Source organism: Cyprinus carpio, chromosome A16 (genome assembly GCF_018340385.1).
Source record: "Cyprinus carpio isolate SPL01 chromosome A16, ASM1834038v1, whole genome shotgun sequence".
Taxonomy (NCBI): domain Eukaryota; kingdom Metazoa; phylum Chordata; class Actinopteri; order Cypriniformes; family Cyprinidae; genus Cyprinus; species Cyprinus carpio.
This window is the reverse complement of record NC_056587.1, coordinates 152,210-171,602: the sequence shown is the minus strand read 5'-3', so window position 1 is coordinate 171,602 and position 19,393 is coordinate 152,210. Positions and strand designations below refer to the sequence as shown.

The window sequence follows — 19,393 nt, the reverse complement described above, 5'->3', positions numbered from 1 at the left end:
ATATGGAGATGATATGGCAAATAATTTATCCTTATTCTGTGATGTATTAGAATGAAGCAAATAGATTAGCATGACAGAATGCTGACCCATTTACTGCAGTAACTATTTGATTAATGATATTGTCATCAGTTTAATGGAGAGAGTTTTTTTCAAAGGTTTTTGCATTAAATTCTGACAAAATTCTGTTTACTGTGAATGTTCATTGAGGTAATGCAGGCAGAATCTCTCTTATAGACTCTTAAGATACATGTTTAAGATAAGGATGATGGGTAAAAACACTAGTAGATTTGTGGCACATTCTGCATACAGTAAATTTCTAAATCCAGCTGGCCATGATGAGGACTGTCCTGGTAAATGGCTCTTTGTTAATCCAATTCTGACACCATGCCAAAAAAAATAATTCTTGTCGTCAGCCTGCCACCTTTCTAAATTGGCATCTGACTGTGCTGGCACATTTCAATTCTGTTTAGCATTAGTAGGAGAGAGAATGTGTTGTAACTCATTTCTCCAAATGAAAACAGGGCCATGCCAGTTCCTCACCAAAAGGAATATAATCATATCAATCCATTTGGATCACTGAAAAGATTTAGTCCAGATTTTCAGCAGCTATGTGGATTAAATCAAAATGCAAACAGTCTTAAACATCCACACTGTTTTATACTACAGTGTTCTTGCCATTTAAACTATGTGTGGCAATGATGCTCAATTATAATGGTCTCAAAAAACAGGTAGTTCTAAATCTGTGGTTGATGACCACCTTGTATGTAAACCATTATAAGTAATCATATATGTTATTTATTAACATTACGTACTATGTTCTAGAATACCATGAATTAAAATAAATGAACAAAATAAATAAATACTGCTGGGGTTATTTTTGTGGTTGGTGTTCTCAGTCACAGCTAGAACAATCACAAACTGTCCATCGAGCTCCCTCTAGTGGAAGAATAAGGGAAGAAATTTGTAGATTTAACAGTAATGGTTATTATTTACATTAGTTATTAGTATTTGTATATAAAGGACACCAGAATTGTCACAAGATCAAAAGTCCAATTATGCAAATGTGTTTTCTTGAGCAGTAATTTTGTTCATGACAAACGTTCAAGCTATGTAATAAATATATATTTTAACTTTTTTAACACTAGTTTAGATTTCATTTATCAGCAGTGATTTGTTTATAAAACACTGTGACTCATTTAGTTGTATAATCATGTGCAGGCCATAACAATTAAAATCAATCATTGACACGCTGCTCTTCTGATGCCTCAAACTTGTGATCGCTGATGAGTAGTCACACTTCAGCTTCTCCAGACCAATCAGGGTCATGCTTTCTGGCCATAGCTGGGCACCCTCTGCGGCTGCTCTGAGGAACAGTCTGTCAAATCGCAGGCGTATAGAATGAGGGATTTCTTTGTTAACATTAATAGATGTGTCCCAGGTGTATTTGCTTTTCTCTAGTTCCCCCAGCATCTCCCACACTTCAGAGATACCATACGACAGCCCCCGAGCTTCTTCACCTGTCATAAAACGCACCATATTTTGACATAATATTGAGAAGGTTTATGTAAAAGGACGTTTAAAAGGAGAGTGGCAAACATGCTAGTATCATGCACAACCTCCCAATCTCTAAGGTTGGTATCTCCTCCAAATATAACTGTGTGGTCCTCTGGAGCTTCTTTGATCTGTTTCCAGACTTTCCGCAGCTGATTCAAGCGTCCTTGAGAGCTCTCCAGATGAGATGTAATAATGCATAGTGGATGCACTAAAAAACTCACCTAAACGATTGTGCAAATGAGTAGCAGAAACAGGACGATGAATGATTTGAATGATTTAAATCACATTGTGACCTTTATGTTCTCAACGGCTCGCAAAAAGGATCTTACGTGTGCTATTAGCAGGTTCCTACCCATCTCTGTGGTGGGGTACTTCATGTTGCTCTGGAGAAACTGCACTCTGTCCTTTCTGAGCAAAATGGCAGTGAGATAGCCATCCTCACTGCCTGAAACACAAAGTGATCAAATATTCGGACCACAAGAATTGCATTTATAAAACTGAGTTTGTATGCAACATTAGGCATACCTTGCAGAACCTGATAGTCTTTCATAATGTTCTGTAATATTGTCAAACAACCAGGAACAAGCTCTTGCAACAGTATTCCATCTGCACTGTACTGTATTAAAATGATAATTCATCCATTAAATGATTTTGTAAACTGATCAGAGCATTTAACTGATGAATGCTCGAAAGTTTAAGTGTGTTATCTTTTCAAAGTTAAATTATTATTGTGTTCTTTGCATATAAACAATAAACACATTTGTAGGTCAAAACATTGATTTGTTTGTTTGAGCATCTCATGCTTTAAAGCAATCATTGTTTTTAAAATTCTGTTATGTGCTGCTAATAGTGCAGAAATCATACACTTCATTTTTGAATGTAAATCTAAATATTGATAATTAAGCAATTTGAGAATTTTTTTTTTTTTTTTTTTTTTTTAGTTTGTTTTTTATTTTTTACAACTGTAGATTTCTCTAAAAGCTGATCACTAATTTAAAAAAAATCTTTTGGTCGTTTAATTTATTCACCTTTATGAATGTGCATGAGAAATTTATCCTTTTTAATGTTTGATCTGCATTCTTAAAATATCCGCATAACAAAAACAAAATGGTGAGTAGGAGATAAAAAGTGCGAGAAACAAAGTGATCAAATATTCGGACCACAAGAATTGCATTTATAAAACTGAGTTTGTATGCAATATTAGGCATACCTTGTAGAACCGATAGTTTTTCATAATGTTCTGTAATATTGTCAAACATCCAGGAATAAGCTCTTGCTTATCTTGATATATTATAATTAAACATTCTAAAATAATAAAAATAATAAACATTCTAAAACGTTGTTGTTTTGACTATATGTTTGGGGTGTTGTCGTTATAATATTGTTAATATATTACAATTAATCATTCTAATAGAATTAACGTATTTTTAAATAATAGTATAATTATGTAAAAGTCGTAATTACAAAAAAAAAAAAAAAAAAAAAAAAAAAAAAAAACAACAACACGACGCTTGGGTGAGATCTGTTTTTATACAGTCTTTTTTTATTTATTTATTTGTTTTTTTTTTAATACAGTCTGTGGGTGAGATGTGTGTTTCTGCAACGTCACAGAAATCACGTCACGTGTCTCCCTCCGCCCTGCTCATCTCTGTCTGCTCTGACACACTCCCTCGCGCAGACATACACCTCAAAATCTCTCTAGCAATATCAGACCTCCATCTCAACATCACTGCCGCGATATCAGACCTTCATCCCAACGTTACTCCAGCAGCGTGTGTCCAGCGCGAGTTCGCTGTGGAGCAGCAGTACGGAAGCTGATTCTCGATGTCATGGAAACAGATGCTCGGATAAGAGCGTCACATCCCACTGGTACATCTACAGCTGACAATAGCGCGCATTCTTTTTGTTGGCTTTCTATTTAGGCCCATTGTGTATAGTGATTTGCTTGTTTTATGAAACAAATAGTGGCAGTTGTGCTACATAATGTAATATAAATAATAACGCAGATAATATAATGTATTATATTATGTGTCTAAGTCCTCGGGGCTTGTTGCTGTGAAGGGTGGAAGTCAAATCACAAAAGGCCCAGCCACAAATAGGATCAAGAATAGCTTTGAATTATTATGAATTGATTATTGCTGCTGTTGTACTGTTATTTTGTCCTGTTTGTTTGTGATACCCTAGCCTGTGCTGTCTCCCAGTCTTTAACCTGAGTTTCAAGAGGGAATGACCGTCAGAATCCATCGCTGTGAAAAGGCAACTGTGGCATCATGAATTCCTCACTAATTCTCTCGCTCATGTTGCTCTTCTGTATCAGAGGCAAGTATATATCTCTGCAGCACTTGTATCAACACCAAGACGAGTCCACAATGCCATTCTGGATTATAATTGAAATCCATAAATAGTATTTTTTTAAAAAGAGCCCCAGTTGTGAAGTATGTTGATGTTGACTCCTGTAACTCAATCCTGTAAAGCCTGACATATGTATAATATATATAATAATTAGATTTTTAAAAATGGCATGGTTGAACCTTTAGACAAATTATATTAAAAAATATATATTTTTAAAAGTTTGCATATGTGTTTATGTGTTTTATGTTTTGTATCATATTTGATACATCAGGCTTTTATGGTTAATATAGTATTATATAGGAAGGGGGGGGGGCATTTTACAATTTAATTTAATTTTGAAAAAATAAGTCCAGTAGCTTCAGATCAGTAAATGCTCATCCTGAAATATTAGTAATAATATAAAAGTTATTCTCATGTTTACTTTATAAAAATCATTAAAGATTTCACAGCAAAAATACACATCTACAATGACCTGAAGTTGGATTTTTTTTTTAATTTTTAGAAGGCCTTTTACTTGCTAAAAAACTATTAACTGTGAATCAGAGGGCAGAAGGCATATCATTTTTTTGTGCATTCGGCCATCTAGCTTGTGCTTTACTTATCAAGCTGATAAGCTTTTATTATCATCATTTGAGCACACAAAAACACTGGGAAAATAAAAGTTTATTTTTCTGATTTTTGTTGTGATGTTGCAGTTGCTTTATAAAGTGGTTTTGGTTGTGTATTTTGTTTTTATATCAGAATCTAAAATTACAAACCCAAATATTTATTTCATCATGCATTTGTTGTGTTTTGTTGATGCAGTATCGGGGCAGTGCTGGCAGGCCGCAACCTACTCTGAGAGCGTAGTGTCTCCGGAGCTGAGGAGCAGCAGTATTTTGCGGGTTCCAGATGTGTTGTCTCTGGCCCAGTGTGCGGGAGCCTGTTGTGATCTCCCGGGCTGTGACCTGGCCTGGTTTTTTGAGCGGGGCTGCTATGTCCTCAGTTGTCAACACAAAGAGAACTGCCAGCCAAAGCAGAGACCAGGTACTGACTCTCTCCTGGCATTTTTGCAACGTGGTCCCCCACAGACACTTGTTCTGCAATCCCTGGTTCGAGAAGAGTCTTTCCCAAACCACTGGCAGCCCCTGCACAGGTCAGAGGACCCCATGAAGGACCTTGCCTTGTTGGAAGGCATTCAGGATTTGGACAACACTGATGCTGAGTATGCTGAGAATTTCAGAAGTGTGGATGACAAAAGAGCTGAAGACAGAAATGCTGCAACAGTAGAACAAGAAGAGCGACCTGGGCTATATGATTGGCCACTTGTAAAAGAAGGAAAAGAAGAATTCAACCAATCAGAGACAGAGAAAATTGGTGACGACAGACTAACAACAGTGCAGGGCCCTCTTGAAAGCAGCCCCTTACCTATAAGTCCCCTCCCAGAAATGAGAAATGAAAGCAAATCATCTCTTAATGAAGCCGATTCTGATGTTACGCCCCCAGTAATCATGGCTCTTAAACATGGGTGAGTGTTACAGATTCATGCATATTATATTCAGATGCCTTCAAGACATTAAAAAAATGGACAGGTAGATGTTTAAAAGCTTAGGGTCAGCAAGTGAGAATTTATTTATAATTATACAAAAGATATAAATTCTGTTGAAAACATGTATCAGTTTCCACAAAAATATTAAGCAGCACAACTGTTTTCAGTATTACTGTAATAATAAGAAGAATTGTTTCTTGAGCACCAAATCAGCAAATTATATTTTTTAAATATCTATATAAAATTGAAAAGACTGTTGGCAGGGTAATCAACAATGAAAGGAACTGGTTTTCTCTTATAAATGGATGCCAGTTCATTATCAGAGCTTAAAAATGTCATGATTCTATTTTAATGTTGTGGCGTCATTTGGAAACATGGTGTCTTAAATGTACTCTCACTCTGGCCAAGTGCTTAATCAGTCTTTCATGCCTCATCTGCTGTGTGAAATCTGGAAATAATACATCATTATCCTCTTAGAGTCACTTTTTACTTAACTCTTTATTCACTTTTATCTTTTATTGCCTTGTTCTGGTGTCCTGTATTAATTCACAAGCTTTGTATTGACATGGATAAAATTTAGAAAAGCAATTTTCTTTTATCATTAAAGGTTGAAGAAGTCCCACAGAACATTTCATCTACAACTGCTGCACCTAACGACCTGCAGGATATCAGCACAGAGCCGTCGAGGTTCAGCACAGACAGTGGTTCCTTCGTTACTTCTCCAAGCACTGAGGCCACGCTGCAAATGATCTCAGAAGAGCCAGGTGCTACAGATGTGTTATTGCATAATTTCCATTTATTAGTGGCGCTTACTAACGCAAGCATCACTATTATTATTACTCGGATTATCTTATGATATATTACTTTCTTTTCACACACTCTCTGTGTTCAGTAAGACCCCTGACTGTGTCCATTAGTGGCCCTGTGGAGGTCACACTGCCTCAAAATACTGTTGAACTAACTGCTTCTGTAAATCTAGAAGACATTGCTGGTAAGGCCTTCTGCATTATGAATTATGAACATTCCTGAATTATAATTATGCATTTAAAATAAAGTTGATAGTGCATTTTTCCTCGGGCTCCTTACACGTATGAGTGGACTTTGGTAGCCTCACCAGATAGACACCACGGGGTGATAGAGGGGCGGCACAAGTCTATCCAACTTTCAGAAGTGAGACTCAACTCCTTGTCACTTTCACTATGACTGCCAAGTGATAATTTAGAAGTCTTTTTCTAAAAGAAAAATCTTTGTTTCCTTTATTGCAGCTTTCCGTGGGTGTCTATACTGTCAGAGTGAGTGTGAAAGCACAACAAGCGTATGGAGAAAGTACTGTGAACTTCACAGTACACCCTGGTACACTTGCACCCTCTTTAGATCATACTTTGATATTATTTAACAAGCATACAGTATATGCATGTCTTTCATATATGAAAAGGCTGGTACTTTTTATTCTATAGCCGTGAATATAAACAAGCCTCCTAAAGCCATCACTCTGCCCAAGAGCCAAGATGTGCTTCTCCAAGAAGGTTCCATCTTCATCATTAATGGGAGTCGTATGTAGCTTGTTGTGTCCATTTCTCTCTTTCATTGTTCCTAGATCATGTAGAATTTTTTACCAAATGCACATTCTATGCTTCCCAGAGAGTATGGATGATGCTGGAATAGTCAGTTACTTGTGGGAGAAGGTGGACGGCCCTTTTTGGAAACCTGAAGGCCCTTTTGATACACCTGTACTCCAGCTGCAAAATCTTTCACCAGGAGAATATACCTTTAAGTAAGTACTTAGCTTGTCTCCAAAATTTTCAATTTTCATTCAGTTTCTCTGAAGCTGTTGAAATCTTTGGTGGGAAATTCCTCTGTGGCTTTTTTAGTTTGTCCTAACCTCATTAAATTTATCCTGTCCTGATTTTTGCTTGGCCCACATCAGGCTGACAGTGTCTGATTCTGATGGGCTGACCGACTCCAGCACTGCCACTGTAAGGGTCAGCAAACCAAAAGATGACCCACCTCGGGCCAGAGCAGGCACTGACCAGGTCGTCACCCTGCCCGTCGACCACCTCACCTTGTGGGGTAACCACAGCACGGATGACCACGCCGTTACAAGCTACCTCTGGACTCTCCATCCCAGCAGCCTGAATCAAAAGATTACCATGCAGGTAATAAGATCTTTATTTTGCCCAGTGCATGCATAAAAGTATTTCTCTGTAGTTGGTCTTTCATAGCTAAGGACACTCATTGGAGTTTGTGTTACTTACAGGTTCCAGATAACTGTTAAGTATAGTCTTTAAATAGTAGTGTCTAGGTAAATGAAAATGTTGAGCAGTTGATGTTAAACTGATATTTTCATATGCTACTTGTTTTTAGGATGTAAGATCACCGTTCCTGCAGCTATCTGATCTCCGGGAGGGTCGGTACATGTTTCAGCTGACAGTCACTGACTCCAGAGGTCAACAGGATTCAGACACCGTCTCAGTCACTGTGCTGCCTGGTAAAACAAACCCACTTCACCTATCAGTGTGTATGAAGAAAAACTATGCATCCTGAAATTTTGTTGTGCGGTAGCAAACAAAGCACCAGTCGCTATAACAGGACCAGACAGGCAGCTCCTCCTCCCAGTCAACAGCATCACGTTGAATGGCAGCGACAGCACTGATGATCAGGCCGTCATCAGCTACCAGTGGGACATGCTCAGGTACCAGCACACTGTCTTGGCATAACTAGTGATGTCTGGTCAATGAATTAAATATTATTACAATCTTGAAAAAAAAATTCTGATTAAATATATAAAAAATAATTTATATCACAGGACATCTGGGAACATGTGAAGTCTTAAAAAAACACATCATCTTATTTATTGAACATGTTCATTGAAACAAACTGTTCAAAAGAATAGATTCACTCAAATGAGCCAGACTTCCCAACTGCATAAATATCAGGACAAATGTGGCATATTATGATCTGATATTGCCTCATCCTGCTTCTTAATATCTACCTTACAGACTGTCTCATATTTCAAAACAGTTCTAAATTTTAAATCACTCTTATTGTTGCATGAATAGTGAAGGATTTTGCTGAAAAGTGTATTGATGTGCCATCACTACTCCCCTCTTATGTATCGGTGAAGTGGCCCTCCAGGCTTGAAGATAGAAGATGCCAATAAAGCAGTTGCCATAGCGACTGGCCTGAGATCTGGGAATTACAAGTTCAGGCTGACTGTGACAGATCAGCAAGGAGAAACAGACAGTGCAGTCCTAACCATCACCATTAAAGAACGTGAGCAGAATCAAGCAAATGTGAAAATATGTTACTTCATGTTTTTCTGTAATTTTAATGTTTTTTTTGTCTCTTATTTGTGTAGATGCATTGACCCCCGAAAATATTTGAACGCCTAAGCTACATTTAAAATGCATGCATGTCAGAAAATAGCAAACCAAATGACATATATTAAAAAAAAAGCCATCACAAAAACACTTTTTAAGAGAAATATTTTCATGAAAAAGAAGGTGGTCTGATGTTAAATGACAAAAACATAAAGACATCAAGTATTCTAGGAAGTTTCCAGCAATTCTGTGTGTTCTAAAATTCACAGCAAAAAGCTTGCCACTGGTCGCCCCATGCCAGCGGCAGCCACACACACTCACTCTACCCAACAACTCTCTGGTGCTCAGGGGCTCCGTGTCCAACAGTGGAACAGCAAATGAATCTTTTCTTTGGGTCAGAGATGAACAGAGCCCTGCTGCTGGGGTGAGTGAGATATTTGGATTTCTTTCTATACCATGAGCTGCGGCTTAGTGTTTTACCCGGTGGTCTCTGTTTCTCGTTTCATATACTTTGAGAATAGGATGTGTTATATGGTTCAGATCATGAGGCCTTCCTTTACCTTGCCAACCTGGTAGAAGGAACGTACCTGTTCCAGCTCCGGGTCACTGATGTCCAGGGCCGATCAAGCATGGCTACAGCCACTGTGGAAGTATGCCCTGGTAAGATATTACTCATTCATAGTAGGAAACATTTGCTAGATGTTCAAAATACATGATTTATTTGGCATGCGTACCTACTTAGAATGCACTATTATTTAGAAGTTTGGAGTTGTCATGTTTTTTTTTATGATTTTGAAAAAAGTCTCTTATGCTTACCAAGACTGCATTTATTTGATCAAAAATACGGTAAAAGACTGTAATACTCTGAAGTATGTGTACAAATTTTAATAATTCTAATATGAACGGTATGTTTTTGTGGAAACTGTAAAGCTTTTTTAGGATTCTTTGATGATAGAAAGTAAAAAGAAAAAAACATTATTTATTTGAACTAGAAATCTTTTGTAACACTGTCAATGTCTTTACTGTCACATTTGAATAAAAGTATTAATTTCTATAAACAAAAACTTGACCTCCAATTTTTGAATCGTAGCGTATTTCAGAATGATGTTATCCTTAAGAACAAACCTTTTCAGTACATTTCTACCTTCATATAAACATTTTAGGTAGTATTTTCTAATAATTAAAGGGATAGTTCACCCAAAATGAAAATTCTATTATTGTTTACCTGCCCTCACATTGTTCCAAGCCCAGATGAGTTTCTTTTGTCTGCTGAATACAAAAGAAGATATTTTGAAGAACATGGGTAACCAATCAGTAAACAATGACAAAATTTTCATTTTTGGGTGAACTATCCCTTTAATTCATTTTGCTTTTTTTCAATTTACAGATTGCTTGTTTGATGCCAGTGATATTTGTGTGCAGATCCACGTGAGCGAGAGGAGGTGGAGCTTGAGCTGCAGGTGGGCGTGGCTCAGGTCAGTCAGGAACAGAAGGACACGGTGGTGAGACAGCTGGCAGCATTACTGCATGTTCTGGACTCAGACATTGCACTGAAGGGCCTGCACGGCCAGTCAGACATCAGGTACTACACATACAATAACCAAACTCACCAAACCAATCTAAATGAGAACTCCCTATTGACCTCTGTTGTTTTTAAATTAACCTAATCATAATTACTAGAGACTAAGTCTAGATTAGTTGAAGTCTACATGTGTTTGTTGTGTTTAGCACAGTATTTAGGTTCTCGGTGCAGGGTCCTGATGGTACGATTCCAGGACCTAAGCTCGCTCGTCTGCTGAGAAACCAGCTGTTGCAAGAGAAAACTGACTTCTTGCTCTTTAAGGTCTTAAGAGTGGACACAGTCAGTGAGTGACTTTTTTCCCATTTAATTTCACTGAGAAACTGAGACTGGTAAATTATATAATAAAAAGGCTGACAATATAGTCTTTCTGAGTTTACCATTGTGTTTGGATATTTTAGTGTGTTTGCTGCGGTGTTCTGGACGTGGTCAGTGTGATCCCATAACAAGGAGCTGTTGCTGTGACCCTCTTTGGATGGAGAACCCCATTCGGCGCTTCCTTGATGATGGCGAGAGTAATTGTGGTTAGTGTGACATCCCAATAAGGTTTCTCATGTAAATGAGAAATTTCAATTAAGATTAAGAAGCAGGTTCAGTCATAAGGTGTGGTACATTTACTGTTGCTCTGTGAAATTTTGCATTAGAAATCCATTTATTTCAATAGGAATACACATGAACAGGAGTTTCAAGTGAGGGTATAGATTTTACATTAAGTTGATTAACAGAAGGCTGCTTGATTGGAAAGTGACCTCTGTGTGAGAGAGGCTTCATGCAGCGCTATACTACTGACAATGGTCCTTTTTTTTTTCTTCACAAAATTTCGCTAACCTAACGCACGTTTATTGATGCTTTCTGTTGTGCTAAATAATCAAAGGATATTTCTAATGTTCTTTCATGAAAACATTAGAATGTTTTACAATCTTCTGTCTCCTTTCACAGACTGGAGCGTGTTGTATGTCACAATCTCTTGTTTCGGGACAATCATTTTCCTCTTGTCCGTCAGCTGGATTTGTGTCTGCTGCTGTAAAAGGTAAAAAAGATTCCATTACTGCATGTAGACAAACTGCCTATAGAAATATGTGGCATGAGTTGTCATATACACACACACTATCGTTCACTACACACTACATACACTATCATTCAAAAGTTTTTTTTTTTTTTTTTTTTTTCTTGAAAGAAATACTTTTATTCAGCAAGGACAAATTAAATTGATCAAATGTGACAGACATTCATGCTGTTCTTTTGAACTATTCATCAAATGCTGTTATTTTGAACTTGCTGTTCATCGGAGAATCCTGAAAAATGGTTTCCACAAAAATACTAAGCAACGCATTGATAATAATAAATATTTTGTGACCACCAAATCAGCATATTAGAATAATTTCTGAAATATCATGCGACAAATTCAGGTTTGCAGTCACTGGAAAAAGTTACATATTAAAATGTTAAAATACCAAAGAGTTTGTAATTATATTTCACTATTTTACTGTATTTTTTTAATCAAGTAAATGCAGCCTTGGTGAGCATGAAAAACTTTTTAAAAATCTTGTCAACCCAAAACAAAAGTGTATTTTTCCTATCGGAACAGTAAGTCCAGTATTAAAGGGATCGTTCACGCAAAATGTAAATTTTGTCATCATTTACTCACCCTCATGTTGTTTCAAACCTGTGTGACTTCTTCTGTGGAACACAAAATAAGACTTTTTGAATTATGAGCTCTGAAACACCCCTGTTCTCATTTACTTTTATACTTTAAGGACTTTTTTTGTCCTATGGGAATGACACGATGATTTTCTGTACCTGTTGTATGAGTGTCTATACTTATGTTTTTGTTTTGGACTGTTGTAGAGGGAGACGCACAAAAGTGAGGAAGAAAACTAAGTACACAATACTAGACAATATGGATGAGCAGGAGAGGATGGAGCTTCAGCCAAAGTACAGTAAGTTTCAGACCCAATTTATTTTATGCCACAGTATTTTTTTGCAGTGAGGAAAATTAGATAAACACTAGTTTATATGACCCTGGCCACCTTGGGCAGACCATTAGGTTTGTAATTGCAGTTACTGCATTCACTTTTCTGCATTTGTCATCTTCAGACATTAAACACAGGAGCACAGAGCACAACTCCAGCCTGATGATGTCAGAATCAGAGCTGGACAGTGAGCAGGACAACCTTTTCAACTACGGGAAATCTCGGAACAGAGCCAATGGAGCGGTCAGAAATGGAGACACTTTCAGCCTTTGTCCTGTGGAGGGCTGAGTCTCACATGGACATTTCTTTATAGTGGATATTTACAATACAAGAGTATTGTTAAATATTCCACAAATACAGATGCAGATATAGACCGGCTGAATGAATGGGCTGCTAAACTTATCGACTACTGAATGCAGTTGGTCTTGTAATGAATATTCACCGGTTTTCTGAATGATACGGTCAATTACCAATCGCATATTCATTTTGAATATAAAAATATCTGTGCATACTCACATAATCGCAATTGATCTCACTGTATTCTTAATAATGCTTGTATGTTCAGTGACGCAGTGCAAGCAGTTAGTTATTTTGTTATTTATATGCTTCTATGATAGAATTTGGGGAGAAGCTGCAAATAACTGATGCATAGAACAGCAAAATCAAAAAAGAAAGCAAATGCCATTCTTCTTTATGCAAAACATTTTATTTGTACTGAACTTTCTGAATGTTAATGTGCCTGATTGAAATGCATTATTTTTGTTATGGTTTGGTGGTATACTGATTCTGTACACTGGTATTTGTCTTTATAGCATTCTAGTTTTACAACCTTTTAAAAATGTCTGCTTTAGCTAGAATTGCAATAGATGCCAGTTGTATCAGGCATATTGTGAGATGCATTTCTCTTATGTTCTTTTCTGTTTTAATGCAGCTGGAGATGCAAAAAAATCCAAGACATGTGGCCCTTTAAAGAGGTTAGACTGTTTTAGAACCAAAACAAAAGTTCAATATTTATAGTATCAGTGGCAGAAATGCAATGAAATTGAGTTCACATATTAATGAAAATGGCACAACTGAACAAATAGCAGAAATTGAAATCTCCAGATTTGAAGGTTCTCAGCTGTATATTAAGTCATTGTACCTTTATGTGCTTTTATCTGCAAAAATTTCACTCCTAAGGTAAGAAAATGAATATACTTCTAAACATTTACATACATATAACAGTTCACAATACAATTAGGTATATCAATAGAGAATTAATATTTTTAACAATAAAAAAAAACAAAAAACATTAAAACAGAGAAAAGTTTTTTTTTTTAAAATACACTTGCAAATACAACATTTGGCCACAGAATTTTTTTTACTTGACAAATCTCTATGCATTAATACTTAAAATCAGAATTGTCTATCCGGAAACATGAGCACCCAAAAACATCCCATCACAGTCAATGGTTCATTTTTAACAGTCTCATTCATTACAAAAATAGAACACTCAGTAAGTTAAACTTTTTTTTTTCTTTCCCTCTTTTAAAGAAATACTGTGCTTTGATTTCTCACCGGATCCACCCCTAGGTTTATATTTGAACATACTACACTTAATTGTAAATTGGGTTTTCTTTTTCTCTGCCTAAATGAATTTGCACAGCAAAATAAAGTTACAATGTGAAAAAAAAAAACTTAAATGAGTATTTTTGTCTTCTTTTCAATCTAGAATTAAATGTAGTAAGAAAAATAAACTATATTTTCTGAAAAATCTTACTTACCCAATTACACAAAAGTAAATGTACCTTGCTTCAAGGATGTTTAGATATTTTTAAAAATAAGTTTTTTTTTTTTCAGTGTAAGACAATCTTATTTCAGAGCTACTAGGTTACATCAATCAGTTATAATGGAAGGAATCGCAAAAAGGACAATTTGTACCCATTTTTATAGCAAATATCTAAATGATCCTGATTGAAATGTTTCTGTATAGTCATGATTCAGTTACATCTTATTAAAAAAAAAGAATGGTTCACGAGTTTTATAGATTAATGTTTGTATGATTGTCTTGCTTGAATAATGACATACTCCCTGCCAGTAACCATTGTCTTTAAAGGGAGAGTCCACCCAAACACATGTACTTTATTTCTAGATACTCATCAATGCCATATTTGGATCCTTCTCTGCCCAGTCCAGACTGTTTGAGTCCACCAAAAGAGGCTTCTGTGGTGGAGATCAGACCTTCGTTGACCCCAACCATGCCCACCTCCATCTGCTCAGCCACCCGCCAGATCTGACTGATGTCTCTTGAGTAAAAGTAACCTGATAAAAGAAAACGGTTTTGAATGGAATTTCGCAGAAAGAGCCAAGTGATAAAAGGTATGTAGCTGCTGTTTGCTTTACTTGACCATTCAGACACATAAGGGTAAAGTGTAGCTAAAGGAAAATATTATTTTTCTGGTCCAAAAAAATAAAAAAGTATATATACCCTGCCGACCAGAATTTTAGAATAAGTTTCTTACGCTCACAAATGCTACACTTATTTGATTAAAATACAGTAAAAACAATAATATTTATAATATATTTGAATATATTTTTTACACTCAGCCACCATCACCAAGTTTTTTTTTTTTTTTTTTCAATAAGGAACACTAGCTAATAAATAAACAGGCATATGAGGAAAAAAGTGGGCAAACTCAAAACTGTCCAACTTGCACAACAACAAAACAACATGGTTAATTTGCACAGACGGACAAACCTGCTAAACCAACAGGAGAAGCATTGGCAATGGCAAGTGCCTCCTGTTCTGTGTTGAACCTGGTGAAGAAAAAAAGTCAGCAGCAGACACAACCAGACAAAAAATTTAAATGAAATAAGAAAATATTTTAGATTTTTAATAATCAAATGAAACCTAAGTATTTTTAGAAACAATTGAAATCAAACTCAAAATTGTTATGCTGATGATATATGCTGAATTCTGTAGATAGATATGTAACGTAAAATAAATTTGAGGTTATCATGAAGTCATGTAATACAATAAATAGTAAATACTCACTTAACAACAGGAATAAGGGGTCCAAAGGTCTCCTCTCGCATGCAGAGCATGTCAGTGTTGACACTGGACAGCAGGGTGGGCTGCATAAAGGAGCCCCCTAGTCTCTTCCCACCTCGAACTATGACTGCTCCCTGTGCCACAGCATCTGCAATCTGGTTCTCCACCTGAAAGAAACAACAGCTGATCAACACCATTAAACCCATCATCTTAACCACGTGATCTGTATGTGTGCTTGTTGACAGTGACATTAGTGTTTGCATCCTACAGAATCATCAGTTGCTGTGTTTGCTATTGGCATGAGGCACCTTCTCTGCAGCACGGGTGTTAATGAGCGGCCCCTGTGTGGTGGTGGGCTCTGAGCCGTGGCCAACCTTCAGTTCGGCATCCATAGCCTTCGCCAGCTTCTCCATGAAAGCATCATGGATGCCACTCTGCACCAAAAAGCGGTTGGAGCACACACAGGTCTACAACAGAGAGACACATTACAGGTGAGACATGGAAAACTGCGCTGTTCACAGTTACAAAAATGTCAAGTAAACCCTAGCATTTACATGGTACTCAAAGGTACTTCAAAGAATGCCATGGTTCTGAAACCTTATGAGTACCTGAAGTTCACTACTTCACTCAATAGTTATGAAAAACATTGACTTTTCTTCTTTGAAAATTGTGCAAAGGGTCAATGTATACGGGTCAAATTTCTCCCCAAAATAAACAGGAAAAGAATAAGCAATATTTTGCATAAAATAAATTAATTTAAAGGGATAGTTCATCCAAAAATGAAAATTCCGTCATTAATTACTCACCCTTATGTCATTCCAAACCCATAAGACCTTTGTTCATCTTCTAAACAAATTGAGATATTTTTGATGAAATCCGAGAGCTTTCTGACCCTGCATAGACATTTTATGGCCCAGAAAGGCAGTAAGGGCACCGTTAAAATAGTCCATGTAACACTCACGGTTAAACCGTAACGTTATGAAGCTACGAGAGCACACAAAGCAACAATACTTCTCTTCCGTTCAGTCTTCGCCATCATTCATGAGAGTACCACAACGCATGCGTGTGCATTCCTCTGCTTGTAAACAAGGTTGTTCTACGTCAGAACACCGGCTCCTGCGTCAGTAGCATCATCACACACATGCATTGTGTCTTGTGAATGGCGTTGCTGTCACGTTGCTGTCTATGCAGGGTCAGAAAGCTCTCGGATTTCATCAAAAATATCTTAATTTGTGTTCCGAAGATGAACGAAGGTCTTATGGGTTTGGAACGACATGAGGGTGAGTAATTAATGACAGAATTTTAATTTCTGGGTGAACTATCCCTTGAAGAGTGAAATACACTCACCTGGCCTGAGTTCCTGAATTTGGAAGCCATCGCTCCAGCAACGGCTTTATCTACATCAGCACTGTCAAATACAATAAAGGGGGCGTGTCCTCCCAACTCCATGGAGACCCTTTTAACAGTTCCTGCAGCGTGTCTTAGTAGTATCTGCAAAAGCATTCACTTAAGTGATTATAAAATGATGGTGAACATTAAATGTTGACTGAATAAAAAAAATTAGATCTTTACCTTGCCAGTGGCTGTGGAGCCAGTAAATGAGATTTTGGCCACGAGAGGGTCTGTGCAGAGCAGCTCCCCAACAGCAGGGGTCTTTTCTCTTGAACAGGGCACCACATTAAACACCCCAGGAGGAATGCCAGCCTGAACCGACAGCTAGATAGGAATACAATGCATTATGCACTCTTTCATACACACTACTGTTCAAAAGATCATTCTAATATGCTCATTATCAATGTTGAAAACAGTTTTGTTGCATACAAACTAAAAAAAAACTAGTTATTACAATGTATTTTACAAAGTATTTGTCACTTTAAAACAATTTAATGCATCCTCGAATAATTAATTTCTTTCAAAAAGGTTTTTCAAAAATTATAATCTTACAGACCCCAAAACATCTATAAAGTCTTGCAGACTGGTGAATGTCAAGTTAAGCAGGCTTTCATGGAAACAAACAGACCTCAGCAAGGGCCAGAGCAGAGAGAGGCGTGTCCTCAGCCGGCTTCACCACCACAGTGCAGCCCACCGCAAGCGCAGCGCCCACCTTCCTGGTGATCATGGCACTGGGGAAATTCCACTGTGAAAAGGTAAAAAAGGTAAAATCACAACTGGGAGCTGACAGTTTTAGTTTAGCTCATTAACCCTATAGCCTGATGGTGTTATGTTATCAGAATGAAGGAGGAAGTCTCACAGGTGTAATGATGGAAGCCACTCCCACCGGCTGCTTGAGTAACAGGATCTTGCGGTCCTTGGCTGAAGGTGCGACAATATCTCCATACACACGTCTGGCCTCTTCAGAAAACCACTCCAGGAAGGAGGCAGAGTATGTCATCTCACCAACAGACTCCTTCATGGGCTTCCCCTGTACACACATCTGAGTTATAACCAATTGTAATACCTGGATCCTTGTAAATAGAAACGTTAGATGTGCCGGTATGTAATGGGTCAGAATACCTACAGACTCGGCTGTGATCAACTTGGCAAGATCTTCCTTGTGCTGATTGATCAGATCAAACCATTTCCGCAGCAAAATGCTTCTTTCCTGCAAAGAGCATGTATCATCACATTTATTTAAATCTTAATTTATTTTAATTCAAATTGTTATTTTTTCACATTACAGTAATGGGAATTGTGAAGGAAAATGTGCTTGTCATGAAAATAATCACAATTGTCACAATGAAAAACACAGCACTAATTAAATGGTCTTTTCCATGTACTGAAAATACCAAGGTATTACCATTCAATATCAGGTGTACCAACCCAGTACGTTTTTGAAGCTGTAGTAAATAAGGTATTTTGTGATTGTTTAACTTCGTATGTTCCTGTAATGAATTTGATCTAATGTGTTAGAGCTATGAATGCCAGTCGTGCATTTCACACAAATCACCTTGGCTGTGTGACTCTTCCACGGGTGAAACGCTTTGTACGCAGCATTGACAGCGTCTTGAGCTTCCTTTGTACCGCAGTCTGACACCTTCGCGATCTCTTCTCCCGTGGCTGGATCTAACACGGGGAACGTGGATGCAGCGGAGACCCAGCGCCCTTCTATGAAGGCTTCTTTCCGCAGGAGCTGCGCTGACACATCGAGGCTGTAAGGCCGCTGCAGCGTGATGTGTGAGCCAGAGAACACCTGACGGAGAATACACCGACCCCTTGAGAGATATAAACTGCCCATGATAAGAGCTGACAGGTCTAATAAAACCTTTAAATGTTCGTCAGCAGGTTGAGGCGTGCAGGAATCTAATATCAAGCTCAGTCCAGTCCAGAAAAGCAGTTAAATAGTGATTTCCCTCACTGCAAAGCAGTAAATACAATCCGACTTCGAGAGACGGAAGCGACGTCCGATTCATGAACGAATCATTTTTGAGTCGGATCTTTTCAAACCATCCAAACGATTCGTTCACGAATCAGTCCGGAGTGAAACGAGAACCATGTGTTACGTGTCCGATTCAGAATGAGCAATGAACCGAACTATTCAAAGGAACCGATTTGCGTAAATAAATAAAAATGAATCACATAAAGGGGTTGTTTGAATCACAAAACTGAGTTGTTATTATCAACAAATTCACAACTGCGCCCTCTGTGAAAACTTTACATAAGCGACTGTGTAGGATACGTTTAATTCTAAAAAGAAATCTACAAATATATTCTTAACATATTTATTTCAATTTCCTTTACATATAATAAACCACTGTTTAACCTATAGAAAATCTCATAATTTAAAGAAACTATAATGTCCTAAAATTTTCATGGTCTCCTCAAAGGAGGAGAATAAAAACATGTTACTTTTTCTTCAAACATATGGTGAAATTGTATATTAGTTCTCATTTGATGAGAAATCAAATATGTTCAAATAATGCCAACCTAAGTATGGATTTTTTTTCTTGAGCTCTTCTTTGTTCTTCTGTTCCTTTAAACAACGACATGAACTAGCATCATTGTTCCAGATCTTGATGTACATGTTACAAGCATGCATTATATTAGTACACTAAATTG

At 37.3% G+C, this 19,393-nt stretch overlaps 2 protein-coding genes across 2 annotated transcripts; one reads left to right on the top strand and one right to left on the bottom strand.

Moving 5' to 3' along the window:
- The first annotated feature begins 3,178 nt into the window (after positions 1 to 3,178).
- On the top strand, positions 3,179 to 13,771 carry LOC109102668 (dyslexia-associated protein KIAA0319-like). Its single transcript, XM_042771926.1, has 21 exons — positions 3,179 to 3,423; positions 3,739 to 3,873; positions 4,711 to 5,390; positions 6,015 to 6,198; positions 6,327 to 6,425; positions 6,513 to 6,604; positions 6,700 to 6,787; positions 6,892 to 6,987; positions 7,076 to 7,208; positions 7,362 to 7,590; positions 7,799 to 7,922; positions 7,997 to 8,126; positions 8,559 to 8,707; positions 9,024 to 9,178; positions 9,276 to 9,414; positions 10,177 to 10,336; positions 10,483 to 10,619; positions 10,735 to 10,857; positions 11,273 to 11,363; positions 12,182 to 12,273; positions 12,431 to 13,771. Exons 2-21 carry the CDS (start codon positions 3,825 to 3,827, stop codon positions 12,592 to 12,594), a joined length of 3,114 nt encoding a protein of 1,037 aa, XP_042627860.1. The 5' UTR covers positions 3,179 to 3,423; positions 3,739 to 3,824; the 3' UTR covers positions 12,595 to 13,771.
- On the bottom strand, positions 12,994 to 18,919 carry LOC109106578 (succinate-semialdehyde dehydrogenase, mitochondrial-like). The gene is made up of 10 exons (XM_042771921.1): positions 18,285 to 18,919; positions 17,856 to 17,939; positions 17,589 to 17,759; positions 17,358 to 17,474; positions 16,910 to 17,053; positions 16,685 to 16,828; positions 15,646 to 15,804; positions 15,341 to 15,504; positions 15,044 to 15,102; positions 12,994 to 14,607 (listed from the first exon to the last, which is right to left on the bottom strand). The coding sequence occupies exons 1-10, from the start codon at positions 18,570 to 18,572 to the stop codon at positions 14,396 to 14,398; spliced, it is 1,542 nt and encodes a 513-aa protein (XP_042627855.1). The 5' UTR covers positions 18,573 to 18,919; the 3' UTR covers positions 12,994 to 14,395.
- Between the last annotated feature and the right edge of the window lie 474 nt (positions 18,920 to 19,393).

Bases quoted from the DNA above. Each gene is read 5' to 3' on its own strand.
- LOC109102668 (XM_042771926.1), top strand. From the start codon at position 3,825: ATGAATTCCTCACTAATTCTCTCGCTCATGTTGCTCTTCTGTATCAGA. The intron at 3,874-4,710 runs GCAAGTATATAT...TTGTTGATGCAG, and splicing joins GTTGCTCTTCTGTATCAGAG to TATCGGGGCAGTGCTGGCAG. The intron at 10,858-11,272 runs GTTAGTGTGACA...CTCCTTTCACAG, and splicing joins TGATGGCGAGAGTAATTGTG to ACTGGAGCGTGTTGTATGTC.
- LOC109106578 (XM_042771921.1), bottom strand. From the start codon at position 18,572: ATGGGCAGTTTATATCTCTCAAGGGGTCGGTGTATTCTCCGTCAGGTG. The intron at 17,760-17,855 runs GTAGGTATTCTG...ATGTGTGTACAG, and splicing joins AGTTGATCACAGCCGAGTCT to GGGAAGCCCATGAAGGAGTC. The intron at 15,103-15,340 runs GTGAGTATTTAC...TTTCTTCACCAG, and splicing joins CCCCTTATTCCTGTTGTTAA to GTTCAACACAGAACAGGAGG.